Source organism: Pan paniscus, chromosome 21 (assembly GCF_029289425.2).
Source record: "Pan paniscus chromosome 21, NHGRI_mPanPan1-v2.0_pri, whole genome shotgun sequence".
Classification (NCBI taxonomy): domain Eukaryota; kingdom Metazoa; phylum Chordata; class Mammalia; order Primates; family Hominidae; genus Pan; species Pan paniscus.
The window spans coordinates 56,674,101-56,694,229 of NC_073270.2; the positions used below are offsets into that span (position 1 = coordinate 56,674,101).

The window sequence follows — 20,129 nt, forward strand, 5'->3', positions numbered from 1 at the left end:
AAACTGTCACTTTCCACAGTTGGCTCAATTTTTATCTGTGACTGCCTATACACACACACACACACACACACACACACACACACAACATAATCAAGTTGGCTCATATATACCAACTTGAGAAGCATGATAATATGTGAGGAGAGCCTTCTCATTCCAGTGAAGCAGAATATGAATTCTCACTTAAGCTGACCCCAAAACTGGCAGATCGCAAAGGTAGGTCATAACATAACGCAGGTGTAGGGAGTACTAAGACACTGAGAGGATGAAGGAACATAATCATCCTCTCCTCACTTTCTAATAAACAGGATCAGACAAACAACAAAAAACCATGAAGTCACAATGGCCACCCACAATGGGCAAAGCATGGATGGTTTATCAAATAAAGTATCTCAACAATCAAGGTGGAAAGTGCCAAAGTAAAAACAAGAAACAGCTTTTACATTCAAAGTATCAATTCAGTTAATTAGCATGGGGCTTTGGTTTATACTAGTTTCAAACACCGAGTTTCCAAACTAACAACATAGAGGTATTAACTGGCAGTAAGGTACATCAGCAAAATACGGCATTTACTCCAGTTACTATCACAAGCTCTTACAAAACTAGGAGAGGGGCTGGGAGCGGTGGCTCACGCCTATAATCCCAGCACTTGGGGAGGCCAAGGCAGGCGGATCACCTGAGGTCAGGAGTTCAAGACCAGCTTGGCCAACATGGCGAAATCCCATCTCTACTAAAAATACAAAAATTAACCAAGCGTTGTGGCAGGCACCTGTAATCCCAACCACTCAGAGGCTGAGGCAGGAAAATCACTCGAACCCGGGAAGCAGAGGTTGCAGTGAGCCGACATTGGGCCACCGCACCCCAGCCTGGGAGACAGAGCAAGACTGTCTCAAACAAACAAACAAACAACACACAAAAACTAGGGGAGGAAAAACTTTAAGTTTATACGATGCTAATAACAAGTCAAGCTCTGTGAATCCAACTATAATTAAATTATTTACACATAGGGGAGCAATGTTTCTCTTAATGTACATGCCTCTCAGTCAAGAGAATGAAGGTTAAACTCCCACTGAAAGTTATTTTACCTTATGTAAGACATAACTGACTTTATGATGCTCTTTTAAAAAGTCCTTTGGAACTCCAGGTTGAACAAGTAGCTTATTTACACAACAGTCATGGGTACTTTGGTGTAAACCACAATAATGCTTCTAATGTTGTAAAATAAAAACTTCCAATTTTTTTGTTTCATATCACTTTAAAAATCTTTATTTCACTAAGATTTAAATAGGTTACTTGGAAAAAATACATATATAAAGTTTAATTCTAGTATTTTTTTACTACACTTAGATGTATTGTCCCCAAACTACATCTCAAAACTAAATGTACTTTCCCCAAACTGCACGTGATACCTGAACTTTTCATCTGTATTTAATAATATGACAATCATTTCCAGCTCTAGAAAACCTACATATATTTTATATGTATGTGTACATACATACACACACCCCAATTATGAAATCAAGTGACCTAGGTCTATTGCAATTTATGCAATTTTGTTACTTATATATGATTCTCAAAAGAAGAAACATAAATGCTGAAGTTTTTCCTTTTTTTACCCTATGAAGTATCAATCTCTACTTTCTCCTTTACAAAACAGCTTTATCTTCCTTATTAAGTTGCAATTTTCAAAATAAAATTTGTAGCCAGCATCATCTTATTTAATCAATAAACTGCTGAGTATTTTAGTTTTCAAAATACTAACTTTTTAATACTTTCAAAACGTGTAAGTAGTTACAAGGAAAGCAACAACTTCACATAGTATGCCTTATATACCTATACTTTTAATAATCAAATATAAATAATAAGCCATTTTTGCCTGATAAAAGCCTACTGGTTGGTTACTTGCAAGTGGTACCAAAACCATCTGTTCAAGGTTGTGAAGTTCTTATTTTAATATAAATAGTATTAAAACTCTTCCTGCACTCTGGTATAAGGAGAAAAAGATAAACTTAAGCAAAGCAAAGCAAATTCACAGTGGGCATGTATAAAATCAATGACTTCCAAGGTTGGAAGGGCCAAGGGTCATTAAGAGATTTTCAGCCCAATCTCCTATATTTTCTATACAGGAACTATAAAAACCCAAATCAGAGAGGTTAGTTTCAATATATAGCTCCTAATAAGCTAGTCTCAGGAAATTTTTCAACAAAGGCCAAGATAAAAAAGGAATTTCTACTTAAAGTTCAGTTAAACAGAATACCCATTCCCCACACTCTAGTTAACTGAACCTTTTACTATACTTTAATGAAGTATATAGTTTACCTACTATAAATTCCAGTCTTCAAGCCCAATTGTTTCACTTTTTTTTTTTTTTTTTCGTAGAGACAGGGTCTCATTATGTTGCCCAAGCTGGTCTTGAACTCCTGGCCTCAAGTGATTCTCCTGCCTCAGCCTCCCAAAGTTTTGGGATTACAGGCGTAAGCCACCTCACCTGGCCTCACCTTATTTTTTGACTGTTAAAACCAAGAAACCTTTGAAACAGTAGAATACATGCTTTCTAAGAGCTCACAGCAAGTTTTCCTTTAACGGAAAATGGCTGTTACCACTTAGGACATCATTCAACACTGTATCCATTCGCTAAATCAAACAAAAGCCCCTCAACAAACTTCAATTCAAACATTCCGTCAAATAAGTTGTCTTCAAATTATATGCTCATTTTCAGAACTTAAATAACTGCATATAAAACACCAAATAAAGATAAAAACTATACCTGCCTACAAATACTATACAGTATTTAAAAATTTAAATAATCCCATTTAAATATGTGATTTTTCACAATGACTAAGAAATTGTAGAAGCAATGTCTCTAGTCAAATACCTGTACCAAAGGGCCTCCTTTTCACTCACCAAAATGTTACTTGGTAGCAATTCTCCAATGAAAAATTCTCCTGTTAAGCACCAACTGGTTAACTAGGTATCAAAGAATACACCCATTCAGTTCTCCATAAACTTATCTTGGTGTATTTATGTAACATACTTGTAACAAAGTCTTAAAGGTACCCACAAACATCAACCACTGTCAATCTTTGGTAGCAAGAACAAGTTCATGGAAAACCATGTTTTCATCAGACATTTAAGGCTTTTAGAAGCTTAGCAACTCTAGAGATTGGGTTATCAAAGTAATAGTAACTGAATACTTATACTTTATACAAAGGGGTGTAGAATGCAAATGATGACAATATTAGCATCTGTAAAAATTTCTCTTAAAAAAGCTGTAAGTAATTTCTTATGTTAATAAGTGTTCAGAACCCACTACTGCAACCAGCTCTAACCGGTTCCTTGAGGAATGTGGCTAGGCTGAAATTTTGGAAGTGTTGGTTTTGGTGGTGACCAAGGAGAAGGAAGTCTCTGGCTTCCCTGTTGCTGCAGTTCCCACCCTCCAAAATGAATATACCCACCGGTGTGAATTGACAATGTGGTCCAAAGAGCAAGGCAGGAAACGGAGTCCAGATCCTCAAAATGGTAGTACAGGGCATAACCACTAGGCCACCTATCAGTTCAGTACAAAAAGTACAACCCTGCGCATCATGGTGTAAAAGCTGGGGCCTAGGTTTCGCATTGTGCATCTCACACCTATGGAAATAACAAGAGGAGTAAAATCTATAGAAATCAACACACCCTAAGAAGGTGGGTGCTCACAGAAGACTGGTATCAACATTTTTGTAAAGGTGGTTGGCTGCTAAGATAATGAATGGCAATTACAAGTCCAAATTTGGAGGGAAACGAAATTTTTACAATCAACACTTGAGTTCGACAATGAAGAACCCAACATGGGCTTGATGTTTACCAACAAGGCTTTGCAAATCATGACACCCATCTACACACTTAATCCAACATCTCTCAAGAATGATTTTTAACTCTCAAAGAATTGGAAAGATTTGGCCTATGAAGAAGGGAGTTAACCAGCTATGCCCCCAAACCTGTTACTTTGTTTCAAACCTTCTCCTTTACCACCAGACTTAGGAAAGATATGGTGACACATTCAAAACTTGAGGTGGAAGAACTCCAGAGGAAGGGAATCCGAACCAAGGATGTGCCAAGGTGATTCGTCAAGAACAAATGTGGACTGGGGGCCAACAGTTTTTGAAAAAGTAAAAGGAGAAAACTTCCAAAATGCAGGGTGGGCTCTTTAAAAGAAGTAAAATCACTGCTCTTGACTCACTTAATCCTTCGCCATGTTGCTGTCAGCTCACCAACTAAGAGTGCGAGTGTGTCTTGCTGGGCCCATTTTCCCATGGTCTGTAGAAGGCGCTGTGAAGCACATCCTGTTCTAGCTCGGGGGCCCTTCCCCCCTCTGCAGCCTTACCCAGTGCAGAGAATGCGCCCCCTACTGACTCCAACACTCATCGCCTTTAGCCGACTTGGCTGCGGTGCATTTTGGGTGGGGGCTGGTATTTTCTCCATGGCCATAAACCAGAAGCAACAATGCAGATTTCTAAAGAAACTGTATCAAGCTATCCAAGAGATTTTTTTTTTTTCATTCTGAAGGTTCAAGATACAGGCACAAGAAGCATCAGGGATGGGAACTGGGTGTGTGGGGATGGACATCATTAACATGACAAACACAGAAACAGTTTGGCTCTTTTTCCCTCCTAAGCCTTTGTCTGTGAAATGGGGTTATGGCAAGAAGTGTCCAGAGTAACTGGTAAATTCAAGAAGATTAAGAAGACTTCGTGTGTGGGGGGTGTGTGTGTGTGTGGCTAAAAAGGATATCAGACCTAGAGTCTTGGTCTTGGGCAGAAGAGGAAGAGAAGCAATCGCGCCTTTTCCAGCAGACAGGGATCAAGGTTGGGGGGGAGGGGAAGGCAGGCAGGCCTCCCAGAGGAAAGAAGAGGTGAATACGAGGGTGTTCACAAAACTACTCCCCATTCATTACATTAAAAGAAAATCTTTTTGCAGCTCTCTGGATTTCCATTTTCTACCACCTTACTGCAAAGTTGGGGCTCAGAATGTTCGAAAGAGGTGCTGACCAGGCAGCTGAGATTGGGGAAAAGGGATGGTGGTGAACTGTGGTCAGGATAGGAGGAAAGCTGGCAGGTTGGAGAAGAAGGATTGCACAGGGGAGGCAAAGACTTTCACTCCATGCCATGCGTGCTCCCCGCCCCCCCCAACCCCGTCCCCCCTCCCCCAGGTAAGGGTGGGCAGACCTGGCAGAAGGCTGGTTCAAGGCATGGGGGTGTGCGTGGGGGGGCTCCTTTTGGGGGTGGGGGGCGGACGGGATTAGTTCCAGGGATGGGAGAAGCTCGGTTCTGGCTGGGGGCGGGGTGGGGGAGATGCCCTTAGCTGCAAAAGCTCCGGGCGGCCAGGCAGGCTGCTGGCCTCGGTGGGCTCACGGGGCGGAGAAGGGGGTCGGGCTGCAGGAGGAGGCGCCTGGACCTCCAAAGCAGAGTCGGGTAGCGGTCCGTGCCGGGACGGGGGACCCGTCGGCGCCGGGGTGTGCAAAGGAGCGTGTGTGCGGCTGGAGGGCGGCGATGCGAACAACAATGCGCCCGCGCCCGGGGCCAGGCTGCACTGGCGGCCGCGCGGGCCGGGGTCGGGAGGCGAGGCAGGGCAGGGCCGCGGGTCCGCGCGCGGCGGCGCCGGGCTTACCTTGACTCGGCCTCGAGGCGCGCGCGGGGCCGGCGTGCTCGGGGGCCGGACAGCGGCGGCGGCGGCGGCGGCGGCGGGCGGATGGCGGCGGCACGGCGGTGGCGGCAGCGGGGAGGGCGCGCCCGGGGCCTCGTCGCGCTCCGGCTCGGCGGACTCCGGCTCGCGCCGCGGCCGCGGGTGCTGCCGGGGGGCGCGGCGGGCGCAGCAGAGCGGCGGGCGGCGGCGGCGTCGTCGAGCGGTGCAGACAAAGGAGGGGCGGAGGGAGGAGACGGAGGGTGTGGGAGAGGCGGCTTCACCGGCGCGGGCGGCGGCGGCCGCGCTCCTCTCGCTCCTCAGCAGCGGGGACCGAGAGAGGGAGCTGTGTCTGAGAAGACGCCAAAATCCCCCTTAGCGCTGCCTGCGGGAGGGGGAGGGGGCACAAGATGGCGGCGGCCGGGGGGGGGGGGCGGGAGTTCAGTTCATGGATCCCGGCGGGCGACGGAGGGGAGACCGGGCCGGCGGAGGCGGCGGCGGCAACGGGCGGGGGAGGGGGCTGATCCCGCGTCTCCCCTCAGCAGACAATACAAGCGCCTCGGACCGAGTCCCCGAACCTGCCCTAGCCAAAATGGCGGCCGAGAAAGAGCGGAAGTGACGTAAGTGCCTCATTAGCATAAGAGGACTCATTGTCCAGCTAAATGGGGGGGGCAGTGGGGACAGCACCCCTAACCCCCTTTTCCCCAGCGGGGGTTCCTCTTACTCCCACCCCTGCTTGCACCTAACTTTTCCTGAGGGAGGGTGCTCTCAGCACCCCCACCCCCACTTGAGGGAAATTATATAATCCCCACTGAGGGGGGAGCTCTCGCGAGAACCAGGCGGATTTGCCATTGACCCACTAGGAGGCGCCGCGGATAATGGCCGCAGTGCGCTCCCGGGGCCCGTGTGCTCGGCGGGCGCCTTCCTCTGGCCGCAGCGCCGGCGGCGGAGGCAGAAGCAGCGGGCCGCAGCACGCCCAGCACTCAGTCAGGTGGCCGTGCTGGGGATCCCTGCGCGGGCCCAGCTGGGCCTGGACTACATCTGGCGGGAGGGGTGTGCGGGGCGGCCTGGGGCGGCTCCACGTGCTCAGATGCCCGCGCTTCCACGGCTGAGAAGCGGCCGGAAGGCGCCGGGACACCTGGCCGGTCGCCCCTGACGCCTCCTGCCTTAAATGAGGTGTGAGGGCCTCGTGCTTCACACAGCGACTTGAGATGAGACACAACCCCATGGATGCCTTAGCCCTTCCTGGTGGGGTATTCGGTGCAGAGGGGCCGAGATTTTATTAAGGTCCGCCGTTACCCTGTGACTTGACATTCTTCCCAGTCACAGTGATGGACTCTTCTCTTTGACCTGAATAAAAAAAAAAAAGGGAATCCTAGTGCCTTGAGGCCACCCAACTGGTGAAACTTAAGGATGAGAAGTGATGTTGCCAATAGGGGCATTGGCTCTCTGCAAGATCCTTAACACACTTTGTAGTCCTAGGGACATAGCTTTTGGTGCTCCCACAATCTGGGTAGCATAAGACAGCACATGGTTGCTTTGTAAATTTAGGTCAATCCCAACCAATACATTATCTCCTCAACATTTTTGAACCAACCTTTTAAAGTAGGTTGTTCAAAGTAACATTATGATTTAAAGTATCATTGGTTGGTTAAATGTATTGACAAGTAATAGATGTCAATAGTGAGGAATTAACCAAGCCTGTTTCCTTAATATGTGATCTTTAGGTAAATACACCTGTCTTTTGCTGTGTCTTTACATTTCAAGTTAACATAGTTTCAAGCCATACTTAACATCCGAAAATAATCTGAGTTCGCTGCAAGTAGTATAAATTGTGGTTACACATAGCTGTTCAACATCTAAGACTTCAGTTAGCCCTGTTTAACAAACTTTTATACAACACATTTCTGCAATTGTGATAAAATGTATCTTTAAAAGCCAAGTCAGTATTTCAAGGGAAAACAGCTGAAAAAAGTCGTGGAAAAAGGGGTTGGGGCAAAGCATTTGATTCAGAAAACTAAAGAATCTAATTACACACTGCAGAAGACAGATTAAAAACTAATATGAAATAAGCAAAGTAAGTTTAAGTTTAGTTTTCCTTAGATATACTTAGATTCCATATAGTGATAATACAAATACAAAGGGAAAACATCTGGATTTCATCTTTGGCCTCATTTACAAAGCAAAATGGGATGCTGGATTCAGATGTAAATATTTAATTTTACAGTGTTTAAGCACCAGATTTACTACAAAAATGCATCTAAATATTCCAGATTCTTTTCTAAATGACTTCCAAATGCTATGAGTCTTCACTGCTCAAATACTCTATGGTAAATTCCAAGAGTGACAGTGTTGTGATAATGATTGTGTGAATAACTAAAAAGATTTAAAAGGCAAACATTATCTACTCTAGTGAGTATCTGAGAAGGCAGTACTATCTATATTAGGTTCTCTAAGGTTGTTACTTAATTTCTGCTCCACATACTTGACACTGAGAACTCAACTTTGAGTTTAGGTTAAGAAAAAATAAATTCTAACCACTCCAAAAAAACTGAGAATATTACATTTCTATTATCTTAGCTTAAAACTAATTTCACATCAAGCACTGATGAATTTTCTTCTTGTTATGAATGAGAGAAGTTTCTTCCCCAAGGAAAGCAGTTCCCTCACTGGCCAGCTGGACAGTTCTGGACATAAGGGAAACAGAACAAGAGTGGCCCTTATTGGAATGTGTACTATGGGTTCAACTATAGAAGTGTGGGAGGGGGTGGTTTTAATGTTCAAAATGACACCACAGGTTTTATAGTCTGGGATTCATTTCTGGTAGAATCTGTCAGAGAGAAATGCAAATGAAAAATCAGATTTTCATTTTTTTTTTCTTTTAAAAAAGACAGGGTCTCACTCTGTTGTCCAGGCATGATCACAGCTCACTGCAGCCTTGACCTCCCAGACTCAAGTGAACCTCCCACCTCAGCCTCCCAAGTAGCTGGGACCACAGGTGAGTGCCACCACACCCAGCTTATTTTTTTATATTTTTGTAGAGACAGGATCTCCCTATGTTCCCTAGGCTGGTCTCAAATGCCTGTGCTCAAGCCATCCTCTTGCCTTGGCCTCCCAAAGTGCTGGGATTATAGACATGGGCCATTGTGCCGGGCCTCAATTTCTTCAGCAGCCAAATTAAGCCAGGAAAATGTAGTAATTAGGAATACTGTTCAATAAATAATTTAGAGACACCTCTTACTTTTATTTCCAGAAGAAAGTCAACTTAAACTTACTTGCTCAAAGCATGCCCTTACTCAAATTTTAAAAGATACTACATGACCATAACCTATGCTACAGTTAGAAATTAACTGATCTCTTCTGAAATACCTACTTTAGAGAAAGTGGGTAAACATAATATTTGCCCTGGCTTTATTGGATAGCTTAGCCCAAATTTTAACTGGCAGAACACTTTTCTAAATGGAGAGAAGAGCTTAAGGCAGAGATTTTTCAAATTAGTAGGGATGTGAGCTTTGCTGAGGGTCTTTAAATAATGTGAAAACAAGTCTTTTGAGAAAAAAATTGTTATATAATTCAGTAAGATGTTTAAAAATTACTGTAGCAGCTAAGTTTCTGCCTCAGTGTCATTAATATTTTTCCTTACTGATAGAGGTTATTGCTCAAAAGAGAAAAAAACGGCTATGTAATCAACTGCTGTCAAATTGTTTCCCAATTCACAATATGCATTTTAAATAGACCTGCTTTGATAGATGAAATGTTTCATCAATTCAACAGCTGAAAAGAACCGAACTGTAAATGCCGGCTCTAAATGTATTTTCTAGTTTAAGAAATTTGAGATACATTTTTAAGGAAAGGACAGAGGTGTGTATTTCTTTTTCAATTCATACAGACACAGCCATAAACATTCCATCAGTTAACATTATCTTACTTCTGAGATCTATTAGGTATAAAGATCTATGATTCCAGTTTTTAAGAAGACTATTTCAAATTATTCCCCATGTAAAAAATTCTACATTCACATACTCTAATGAAGGCAGCAATACTTTATGCAAAAAAAAATATACATTTATTTATAGGTCTCAATACAGCAAAATGAAAACGAAAATTGAGAACATTGTTCATTAGGCCAGCAACTTTAAAATTATTTAATTTGAAATATAAAATAGGTGGTCTTCATAAAAAGATGCATGAAATTTACCTTACCTTATATTTTATACTTTAAGAGTACATTTTATACAAATCAGTAACCAGGCTTCTTTCATGTTTAAACTGAAATGAACGTAACTATAAATGAGTATCTTTCTTTTATGTAGTAGCAAAAAGAGTCAATAATCCTTTCAAGAAAGATACTATTTCATTTCCTCCCAACTTGGATTCACCATAAACACGATCCACAAATGATATTGGAACCTAGTTTAAAAAAAAAAAAAAAATTAACGTTAGTCTTTAAAAACAATTAGGCAGCTTAGCCGGTATACCACATTTCCAACACAACAGAAATAGGATTAGTCCTACAACAGAGGTCCTTAAAGTAAGTATAAAATTAGGGGATTATGAAAGCAACTGTGTGTATCTCCAAGTCTTTAAAATTAAACATGCATTATCTAAAGATAGGTCACATGAACCAAATCTGCAACTGTTTAAAAAGCACTGATTCTAGGTATTACCTTGGTTTACTCAAGTTTCAGTTTGCATTTCAAGGAAAAATTATACTCCAAAAGTAAAATGGCCTTGTGCGTAGATTTTTCATTTGTCAAATTTAGCTACAATGGTTTAGCATTAAGTAAAATAGCTTGTAACTTCCACAAGAGAAGTGACATTCCATAGCTATTTTCTTGCTCTGAATAAGAGTTTTACTATTAAATGAGGAGAGTCTTCCCTACCCTAAGAGCTCACTAACTAGCCCTAAATATTACAGATCACCACCTCCTTGCTCTGTAATTCCTGGTCTTCACTTACTAACAGGAAATGGACATATGGAACTCATCATTCATTTTAAAGTATGGTGGTCATTGGCGGTGACAAAAGGAAAAGAAGCAAAGAGACTCAGTCCATAATGCTGATTAGTTAGAACAAAGGGCTAGGATTGAGAAAGTACCAGGAACTTTTAATTATTTAAAAGAGAATGCTGACTGTTAATGTTTTAAATCTTACTGTTCAAATGTACTAATATGAATTTTTACCCTTTGTGCATGAATATTCTAAACAACTAGAAGACCTCCACAATTTAGCAGTTATGAAAGTTAAACTTTTTATTATAAAAATTCTAAACCTTACTGCTCCTTTACCAGGAACATGACACACTATTTAGCATCAGTTGCATACCTCGCCAATAGTATAATTCAACTGTCTTGCCCGAACAATCATCTCCATCTGGAAGACGTAGCCTTTAGAAACACATTTTTCTATTAATTTCTCTAGAACTTCTTTTCGGTATAATCTGTAAGAAATTAAAAATATATATCAACTTCTGGATAAATACACATGCCTATGTATCCTGACCTTTCAAAGAGTTCACTCGTATGTATAAAGCCTAAAACTTTCACTGGCCATTGGTAAACAGAAAAGCTCGCACACTTGATGATTATGATACATTTGTCCTAAGCAAGAAAGGCCATTAAATATTTGCTAAATAACTTAGAATAATTGTGAAAATGAATTCTCAGTATCTTTTATAGAATTATTTTCCCACCATACTATCAGAAATTAGTGAAATACAGTAAAATGAATCATTTGATGCAGAACCATCCATTATTTAAGATTTCCCTAAAATTTAAAGTTGAAAGAAACTGTTCCAAATATTGAAACAACAGGGTGGACAGATGATCATGAAGCAACTATATATATTAGATGACAAGAAAGAACCTCATAATTCACAGTCATTTTCCAATAAATGTTTATGATGAGTTTTGATTTCTCATGATTTCCTTTATAAATTCCCCAGGATAAACTAAGTTGCTCTAGGATGAGCTTGGGAAGCTAGGTTAAAACAGGAACGAGGCATCACAGGATAGAAACAATCCTGGTGGGATTCACCTATCACCAGTTGAGGTCACAGTTAGACACTTAACAGTGGGTGAATGTGCAGCCTAACTTTAGATGGACTGCAGGCCAAACACCAGATTTACAAAGACAGCGGAGTTGGGCAGTCCAGTGGGTAAACCCAAGCACTTTCTTCAGTAACTAAATAGCAGGGAGCTCCGTATTTTCAGAGTCACACTTTTTTTTTTTTTTTTTTTTAAAGATCAGTGTCTCAGTTCATAGGGAGGCAGCAATTTCTACCTTTTTTTGTGGGGAGAGGGGAGAAAGCAAGAAGAGGCAGTTTGGTGTAACTTTGTTCTCTTCAAAGTTAAGGCCATCTGGACCTACTGTGCCTCAGGGTTTCACCCTGAATCCACATTTTTTTCCCCTCAGACTTCTACGGCGACCTTATCTTTTGACTATGAAGTGGGTATAGGACAGCACAGCCCTTAGAAGAACCTGACAGCTTAGTGTGTGCAATCCTTTATCCACATAGTTTCCTTAAGGATTCAAAGGAATCAATTTGGAATAAATATGGAGAGAGGAGAATCTGATGGTAGCAATATTTATTCAATAATAAATATTTATTGACCAATGTACTGGGTTTCAGGTTTTTTTTTTATGTTTTGGGGTTAAGAAGTGAACTTAAAAACTCAATGAAGATATATAATATGTCAGATGCTGTTAGGCGAGGGAGCACTGGGATTGTGGGGTGGGAAGAACTATGATACTGATGGGACTATGTTTCCGCATTACCTTTATTTATATATTTGTATTTTTGGAGACAAGGTCTCACTCTGTTGCCCAGAGTACAGTGGCACAACCATGGCTCACTGCAGTCTCAACTTTCCAGGCTCAAAAGATCCTCCTACCTTAGCCTCCCAAGTAGCTGAGACTACAGGCATGTGCCACCATGCCAGGCTAAGCAAGAAAGGCCATTAAATATTTGCTAAATAACTTAGAATAACTTTTTAAGTTATTATTATTATTATTATTATTTTTTTAGTTTTTGTAGAGATGGAGACTCACTATGTTGCCAGAGCTGGGGTCTTAAACTCCTGGGCTCAAGATATCCTCCATCACTGGCCTCCCAAAAGTGCTGGGATTATAGGTGTGAGCCACCACATCCAGCCAGCATTACCTTTAAAATTGGGATTAGGCTATGAAATATTTCCTCTCTTTAAGAGTTGCTTTATTCCCCTTAAGAATCATTTTCTAAGATATTTCTTTTCACTGCCACCTCCTTCCTCCCCATCCACATGGTAACTTTAACACTGTGGCTAGTAAAATAAAATGTTACATGAAGCCATATAATCCCATAAATGCGATTAGGATCCAGGTGGTCTATGCTATTAAATGGCTTTATATTGACTGTAGCCTTTCCAGGATTCCTTTTCTTATTTTGTAAAAAGCACCTTCTTCCTAAATCTAGGGATTTAATGACAAAAATGGGCTTTGTCTAGCGACAAATGAACTTTAATGCATGTATTTAAGAAACCACCACTCTTATGAGAAGACAATGAGATTTAACTATTAAAAAAAATTTTTTTTTTTTTTGAGACAGAGTCTCACTCTGTCGCCCAGGCTAGAGTGCAGGGCAATCTCGGCTCACTGCAAGCTCCGCCTCCCAGGTTCACACCATTCTCCTGCCTCACCCTCCCGAGTAGCTGGGACTACAGGTGCCCGCCACCACGCCCGGCTAATTTTTTGTATTTTTAGTAGACGGGGTATCACCATGTTAGCCAGGATGGTCTCGATCTCCTGACCTTGTGATCCACCTGCCTCGGCCTCCCCAAGTGCTGGGATTACAGGCGTGAGCCACCGCGCCCAGCCTATTTAAAAAATTTTTTGGGCTGGGTGCAGTGGCTCACGCCTGTAATCCCAGCACTTGGGGAGGCGGAGGCAGGAGGATCACCTGAGGTCGGGAGTTCAAGACCAGCCTGACCAACGTGGAGAAACCCCATCTCTACTAAAAATACAAAATTAGCCAGGCATGGTGGCGCACGCCTGTAATCCCAGCTACTCGGGAGGCTGAGGCAGGAGAATCTCTTGAACCTGGGAGGCGGAGGTTGTGGTGAGCCAAGATCGCGCCATTGCACTCCAGCCTGGGCAACAAGAGCGAAACCCTGTCTCAGAAAAAAGAAAAAAAAAATTGTGCAATTAACAGGTTCACTTTTGTCTGTTTGGCTGCTCTGTCATTTATACAGAACACAGCTAATCATTGCTGTCAATACATGAAAATCCAGAACTCCCAGGCCATCCTTCAACCCCCATCCCCTCCACTAATCCTTGTATGGTTCTGATGCAGCAAACCACCCTCACCCCATTCCTCTCCCTGCTGTGTTTTTCTTCACAGCCTCTATCTTCACAACTAGTTACCAGTTACCCTAGGTTTTTATTCAAAACCATCAAAACTGTGGCCTGTGAAATCCACACTGGCCCTTCCCGCTGTACAGAGATTTTGTGAGTGCCACTATTCTTTGCATTGTTGCCACATGGCAATCAGAGATCTTTTTTTTTTTTTTTAGACGGAGTCCCACTCTACTGCCCAGGCTGGAGTGCAGTGGTGCGATCTCAGCTCACTGCAACCTCCACCTCCCAAGTAGCTTAGACTACAGGCCCACCACCACACTTGGCTAATTTTTTGTATTTTTTAGTAGAGACAGGGTTTCACTGTTAGCCAGGATGGTCTCGATCTCCTGACCTTGTGATTCACCTGCCTAGGCCTCCCAAAGTGCTGGGATTACAGGTGTGAGCCACAATGCCTGGCTTTTTTTTTGACAGTCTTCCTCTGTCGCCAGGCTGGAGTGCAGTGGCGCAATCTCGGCTCACTGCAACCTCTGCCTCTGGGTCTCAAGTGATTCTCCTGCCTCAGCCTCCTGAGTAGCTGGGATTACAAGCGCACGCCACCATACCTGGCTAATTTTTGTATTTTTAGTAGACAGGATTTCGCCACGTTGCCCAAGCTGGTCTTAAAACTCCTGACCTCAAGTGATCCACATGCCTCGGCCTCCCAAAGTGCTGGGATTATAGGCGCAAGCCACTGCCCATCCACCAGCCAACGCCCATCCGCAATCAGAGATCTTAATCATATCACAAATGACTCTTTAGCCTTAGGGTATAGCCTCCCCTCTCTTTCATCCCCAAGTTCAGCTCTCCAGTCTATTTGCTTTTTAGTTCTAGAGAGGCTTCATTTTTCTTTTTGACTGTCAACAGCCAGGTCCTAATTTGTGTGTGTGTGTGTGTGTGTGGGTGTGTGTGTGTGTGCGTGTCAATTCCCACATTTAAGGACCTAGATTTTCCTGCATTAAGCAAAGGACCCAAGAATCAACATTATTTAGTGGAAAAAAGTATCAACTAGTAGAAATTATTAAGTAATGTTTGGGGGGCTTGGGGGTCACTAAAGTAGATGCAGGGGCATTTTATAGTTTCAGAGATTAAAAAAAAAAAATCGGGCAAGTTTTGTCATTTGCCATGGTGAGTCACACAAAGCAGCTCACATCTACTACAGCAAATCTAGACCACCACCCCATACACCCAGAAACAGACACGCAAAACTCAGAGGGACCGAAGCTTTGTCCAAATTGAACAACAAAAATTTCCTCAAACATATGGAGAACAAGGTAACTGAGAGAGCTCTATATAAATATTAAAGAGTTTAACCTTTTCTGTAGACAATGCTGTTAAGTATTCATATGAAATGCAGAAAATTAAGTACATGCTATTCTTTGGAACAGATTATCAGTAATAGCAACATTCCAAAGAGCAGTTGAGCCTTAATACTAATGTTAACAAGCACACAAACCTAACCGCCTTCAGCTTTTTAAAGGAAAAGCACAATATGTCTCCTTGAGATGTTTAGGCTTCATTAGCAACTTCTAGGAATTTTAGTCTGCCTTTTTAGTATCCCAGAATAAAAACAAGGTAGAAATGTAAAGTGTCTCTTTAAAATATCCATTGTAAAGAAAGTTAGCCAAGAAGTTATATAAAAGTAGTGGAAATTTTCACTGTACCTGAAACTTCCCGTTAAATCAGATGCTCCTGGTCTCAGCAAGATCTGAGTTAAAAAATTGGCCCCACGGCTGCCAAATAAAACAATCAGATTTTCTTTACAAAATACAATTTATAAACAAGAGAAACACATCAAAGAACAGTGTTAAAATGCTATACTAATTTCATAAATGTAACATTAATTTCATAAAAATGTTATTTATCTAGAACAAAATAGAAATTTTTAGTCAATGAAAGGAGACCTGGCTAGGCGCCGTGGCTCACACCTGTAATCCCAGGAGGCCAAGATGGGTGGATCACTTGAGCCCAGGAGTGACCAGCCTGGGCAACATGGCAAAACCCCATCACTACAAAAAAAAAAGTGAATATATATATATATATATAAATACATTCATATAATATACACACATTCATATATATATTCATATTATATATTCATATTATATATTCATATACATATTATATATATTCATATTATATATTCATATATATTCATATTATATACATATATATTCATATATATATTCATATTATATACATATATATTCATATATATTCATATTATATACATATATATTCATATATATATTCATATTATATATATTAGCTGGGCATGGTGGTACGTGCCTGCAGTCCCAGCTACTGGGAAGCTGAGGCAGGCAGATCACCTGAGCTCAGGAGTTCAAGGGCAACCTGGGCCACATGGTGAAACCCCATCTCTATGAAACAAAAATTAGCCAGGCATGGTGGTGCAGGTCCACAGTCCCAGCTACTCGGGAGGCTGAGACAGGAGAATTGCTTGAGCCCAGGAGGCAGAGGTTGCAGTGAGTTAAGACTTTAACCCCGGTCTGTCTGAAATCAATCTTAATTAAAATTACACTATAATTATGGGGAGAAACCCTACATACTTAGTCCAAAAGTATGGAACAGGTCACATAAATTAAAACTGAAGGTCCAGTACAGTAACTTTTGCTGAATGAGACCATTTCTACCAAAGGTCCAAAGGTTTATGCTGATTTTTCCTTAATAAAAAACATCCAGGCTCTAATCACAGGAAAAACTGTAAGAAACTATCTGGGAGTATTTACTGGAAGTTATAACCTGATCCCACAAATCCCAGGCAGCATGATAGCTAATCCAAATACTTGCTATGAATACATTTCCAGTAGTTATACTAATAAAGAAGTTGTAACACATGTACCTACCTGATTATTTTTCTTTTCAAATCCCAGCCATATACACCTCCATTTCCTTTGTAGCGAGTTCCAGAGACAATATCAAAATTACCCTCCTTTTGCTTCCTGTAGAATAAATTAGCTGTCAATTAGAAAAAGCCACTGAGCTTTCAACAGTCATTTTCATGAGCTACACAAACAAAACTTTTAAGAGAAGTCGACACAGGCTGGGTGCAGTGGCTCACGCCTGTAATCCCAGCACTTTGGGAGGCCAAGGCGGGTGGATCACGAGGCCAGGAGTTCAAGACCAGCCTGGCCAAGATGGTGAAACCCCATCTCTACTAAAAATATAAAAATTAGCCTGGCGCGGTGGCGGGTGCCTGTAATCCCAGCTACTCAGGAGGCTGAGGCAGAGAATCACTTGAACCCAGGAGGCAGGTTGCAGTGAGCTGAGATCACGCCACTGCACTCTAGCCTGGGTAACAAGAGTGAGACTCCATTTCAAAAAAAAAAAAAAATTAGTCGGGCACAGTGGCACATGCCTTTAGTCTCAGCTATTTGGGAGGCTGCAATGGGAGGATGGCTTGAGCCAGGGAGGTTCAGGCTGCAGTGATCTGTGATTGTGCCACTGTACTCCAGCCTGGGTGACAATGGAAGACCTTGTCTCTCAAATTAAAATAATTAATTTTCCCAATACCCTTCCATTCTGTTCTCGCCTTCTTTGAAGCAAATAATACTAAAAACAGCCTGATGTCCTGCCACACTTTTCTTTGCCTAGAGAAAGATAAAGACAAACATACACCCCTAGGATTTTTGGTTGCATTTACAAAATTGGGATGCAAAAAAAGTACATTTTGTGACCTGGTTTCTGTCAGTTAACAATACATATCATGGGGTCAGATGTGGTGGCACACGCCTGTAATCCCAGCACTTTGGGAGGCCTAGGCAGGTGGATCACTTGAGGTCAGGAGTTTGTGACTAGCCTGGCCAACATAGTGAAACTGTCTCTACTAAAAATACAAAAATTAGCCCGGTGTAGTGGCACGTGCCTGTATTCCCAGCTCCTCTGGAGGCTGAGGCAGGAGAACTGCTTGAACCCGGGACGTGGAGGTTGCAGTGACTGAGACTGCGCCACTGCACTCCAGCCTGCATGACAGAGTGAGATTCCATCTCAAAACAAAAACAATGCAAATCATGGAATCATAGACATCCCTACAGGTCAAGAGAGCTCTTTCCCATTCTTTTTAATAATTGCAAAACTACTTCATAGAATATTCAACTCACACACCTCTGTGGTTGTTTCCATGGTGCCCTACGCTCTCAACCACAATAAACAGTGCTACAATAAACTTTTTTTGTTTTGTTTTGTTTTTTTTAGATGGAGTCTCGCTCTGTTGCCAGGGTGGAGTGCAATGGCGCCATCTCGGCTCACTGCAACCTCCACCTCCCGGGTTCAAGTGATTCTCCTGCCTCAGCCTCCCAAGTAGCTAGGACTACAGGCGAGTGCCATCATGCCTGGCTAATTTTTTGTATTTCTAGTAGGGACAGGGTTTCACCATGTTGGCCGGGATGCTCTCAATCTCTTGACCTCATGATCCACCCGCCTCAGCCTCCCAAAGTGTGGGATTACAGGCATGAGCCACTGTGCCTGGTCACAATAAACGTTTTTATAAATGTATTACTGCTTAGACTCCCCAAAATGGAATATACTGGAATTGCCCAAATGAAGCCTGAGTATTTTTTTTTTTTTGAGACGGAGTCTCGCTCTGTCGCCCAGGCTGGAGTGCAGTGGCGTGATCTTGGCTCACTGCAAGCTCCGCCTCCCAGGTTCATGCCATTCTCCTGCCTCAGCCTCCTGAGTAGCTGGGACTACAGGTGCACACCACCATGCCTGGCTAATTTTTTTGTATTTTTAGTAGAGACAGGGTTTCACCGTGTTCACCAGGATGGTCTCGATCTCCTGACCTCGTGATCCGCCCGCCTCGGCCCCCCAAAGTGCTGGGATTACAGGCGTGAGCCACCGCGCCCGGCCAAGCCTGAGTATTTTTAATTCTAACACATATTTTCCCAAATTTGAACACATATTTTCCAAAAGGGTTATAGCAACTTATACTTCCTTCAGCAATATTTGTGTGTCCATTTTTTACCATCTTATTGGTACTGGATATTACTGCTCTAAAAGTTTTTAACTTTGTTAAACTAATGGATAATAAAATGGTCACACACAGTTATTTTATGTTTATTTCCTTGACTACATCCCAGGAAGAACGTCTTCTGTTATTAGCCATTTGGATTTCTTCTATAGATGGTCTGTTTGTACCTTTTTGCCCATTTTCTATTCTACAGGTTAAAGAGGCTTTTGTATACTGGAGATATAACCAAAAAAGGTCTAAGGTGACTTTACGCAGAGATTGAAGGATGAGCAGCAGATGGTCATCAAGGAGCATGGAAACAGCATTTCAGGCAAAGGAAAATGGAACTCTGTGAACTCAGAAGCATGCTTATGGCATGGAAAGCAAAAAGGAAGGAGCACAAGGCAGAGGTCAGAAAGGGAGGCAGGGGCCAACAAACACATAGGGGCTTGAGGGACAAGGGAAGGAACTTGGATTTTTCCCTAGATGTTAGTGGGAACTCCCTGAACTCCCTGAACTGGAGGGACAATAATCTGATTCTGTTTTTATGTATCTAGCTTAAACTCAGAACAGCTTCCAAAATCTTATTCACAGAGGTTTTGTGGTCTTTTGGGCTAAGAATTTAATTATATTGCCTACAAACAAATATAATTGTGTATATTTTACTAACATTTAACTAAATTCTTATCTTACTGTATTAACATTTCCATGTTTAATGATAGCTAGCATGCCTGTATTAATGCATGTATTGGAAATGATTCAGCATTTCACTATTTGGTGTGACATTTGTATTAGGACTGGGTTATTTTTATTATGCTTAAGAGGTTTCCTTCTATTCTTAAAGTTTTAACTAGAAAATGGTAGTAAATAATATCTCCTTTAGCATCTACAGACTTAACCACACTACTTTGTTAACATAATGAATGAATTATAAGTGATTACCAATAATGAGCCATTCTGGCATTCTTGGAATAAACTCTTTTGTTCACGGTGTTTTATTCTAATAACTCAAGGCTTAATTCCATTTATCAGAGAAGCCATCTTCCACCTTCTTCTGTGGTCTGAAAGAATTCAGATAACGAACTACCTGTTGATTTGCTCCTCAGGACTCCTAAAATACATCATTTAGTCTCAA

The 20,129-nt window shown here is 42.1% G+C and overlaps 2 protein-coding genes and 1 long non-coding RNA gene across 14 annotated transcripts in view; 1 reads left to right on the top strand and 2 right to left on the bottom strand.

The window, feature by feature from the left end:
* Positions 1-6,264, bottom strand: part of ADNP (activity dependent neuroprotector homeobox) — a 41,113-nt gene extending 34,849 nt beyond the window's left edge. Inside the window, exons 1-3 of one of the 4 annotated variants that reach the window (XM_055104865.2) lie at positions 5,644-5,795; positions 3,453-3,627; positions 2,902-2,964 (exon numbers count right to left, since the gene is read on the bottom strand). The gene's annotated coding sequence lies outside the window, so the exon portion shown is untranslated. Of the gene's footprint in view, positions 1-2,901; positions 2,965-3,452; positions 3,628-5,643 lie in introns of all 4 variants that reach the window. The other 3 variants (XM_034947244.4, XM_034947245.4, XM_034947248.3) reach the window with 3 other exon arrangements.
* Positions 4,441-19,987, top strand: LOC103785507 (uncharacterized). 9 transcript variants are annotated; one of them, XR_008622315.3, is made up of 4 exons: positions 4,441-5,488; positions 6,198-6,275; positions 8,546-8,653; positions 19,209-19,987. It is a non-coding gene; the product is annotated as an uncharacterized LOC103785507 (long non-coding RNA). The 9 variants fall into 9 exon arrangements; XR_010111052.1 differs by having other exon boundaries at positions 8,550-8,653; XR_010111050.1 differs by having other exon boundaries at positions 6,201-6,275.
* DPM1 (dolichyl-phosphate mannosyltransferase subunit 1, catalytic) overlaps positions 9,699-20,129 on the bottom strand; it is a 28,472-nt gene continuing 18,041 nt past the window's right edge. The window contains exons 6-9 of the mRNA XM_003815265.7: positions 16,893-16,988; positions 15,690-15,758; positions 10,981-11,095; positions 9,699-10,065 (exon numbers count right to left, since the gene is read on the bottom strand). Coding sequence (XP_003815313.1) covers positions 9,961-10,065; positions 10,981-11,095; positions 15,690-15,758; positions 16,893-16,988 — 385 coding nt within the window. The 3' untranslated portion in view covers positions 9,699-9,960. The remainder of the gene's footprint in view (positions 10,066-10,980; positions 11,096-15,689; positions 15,759-16,892; positions 16,989-20,129) is intronic.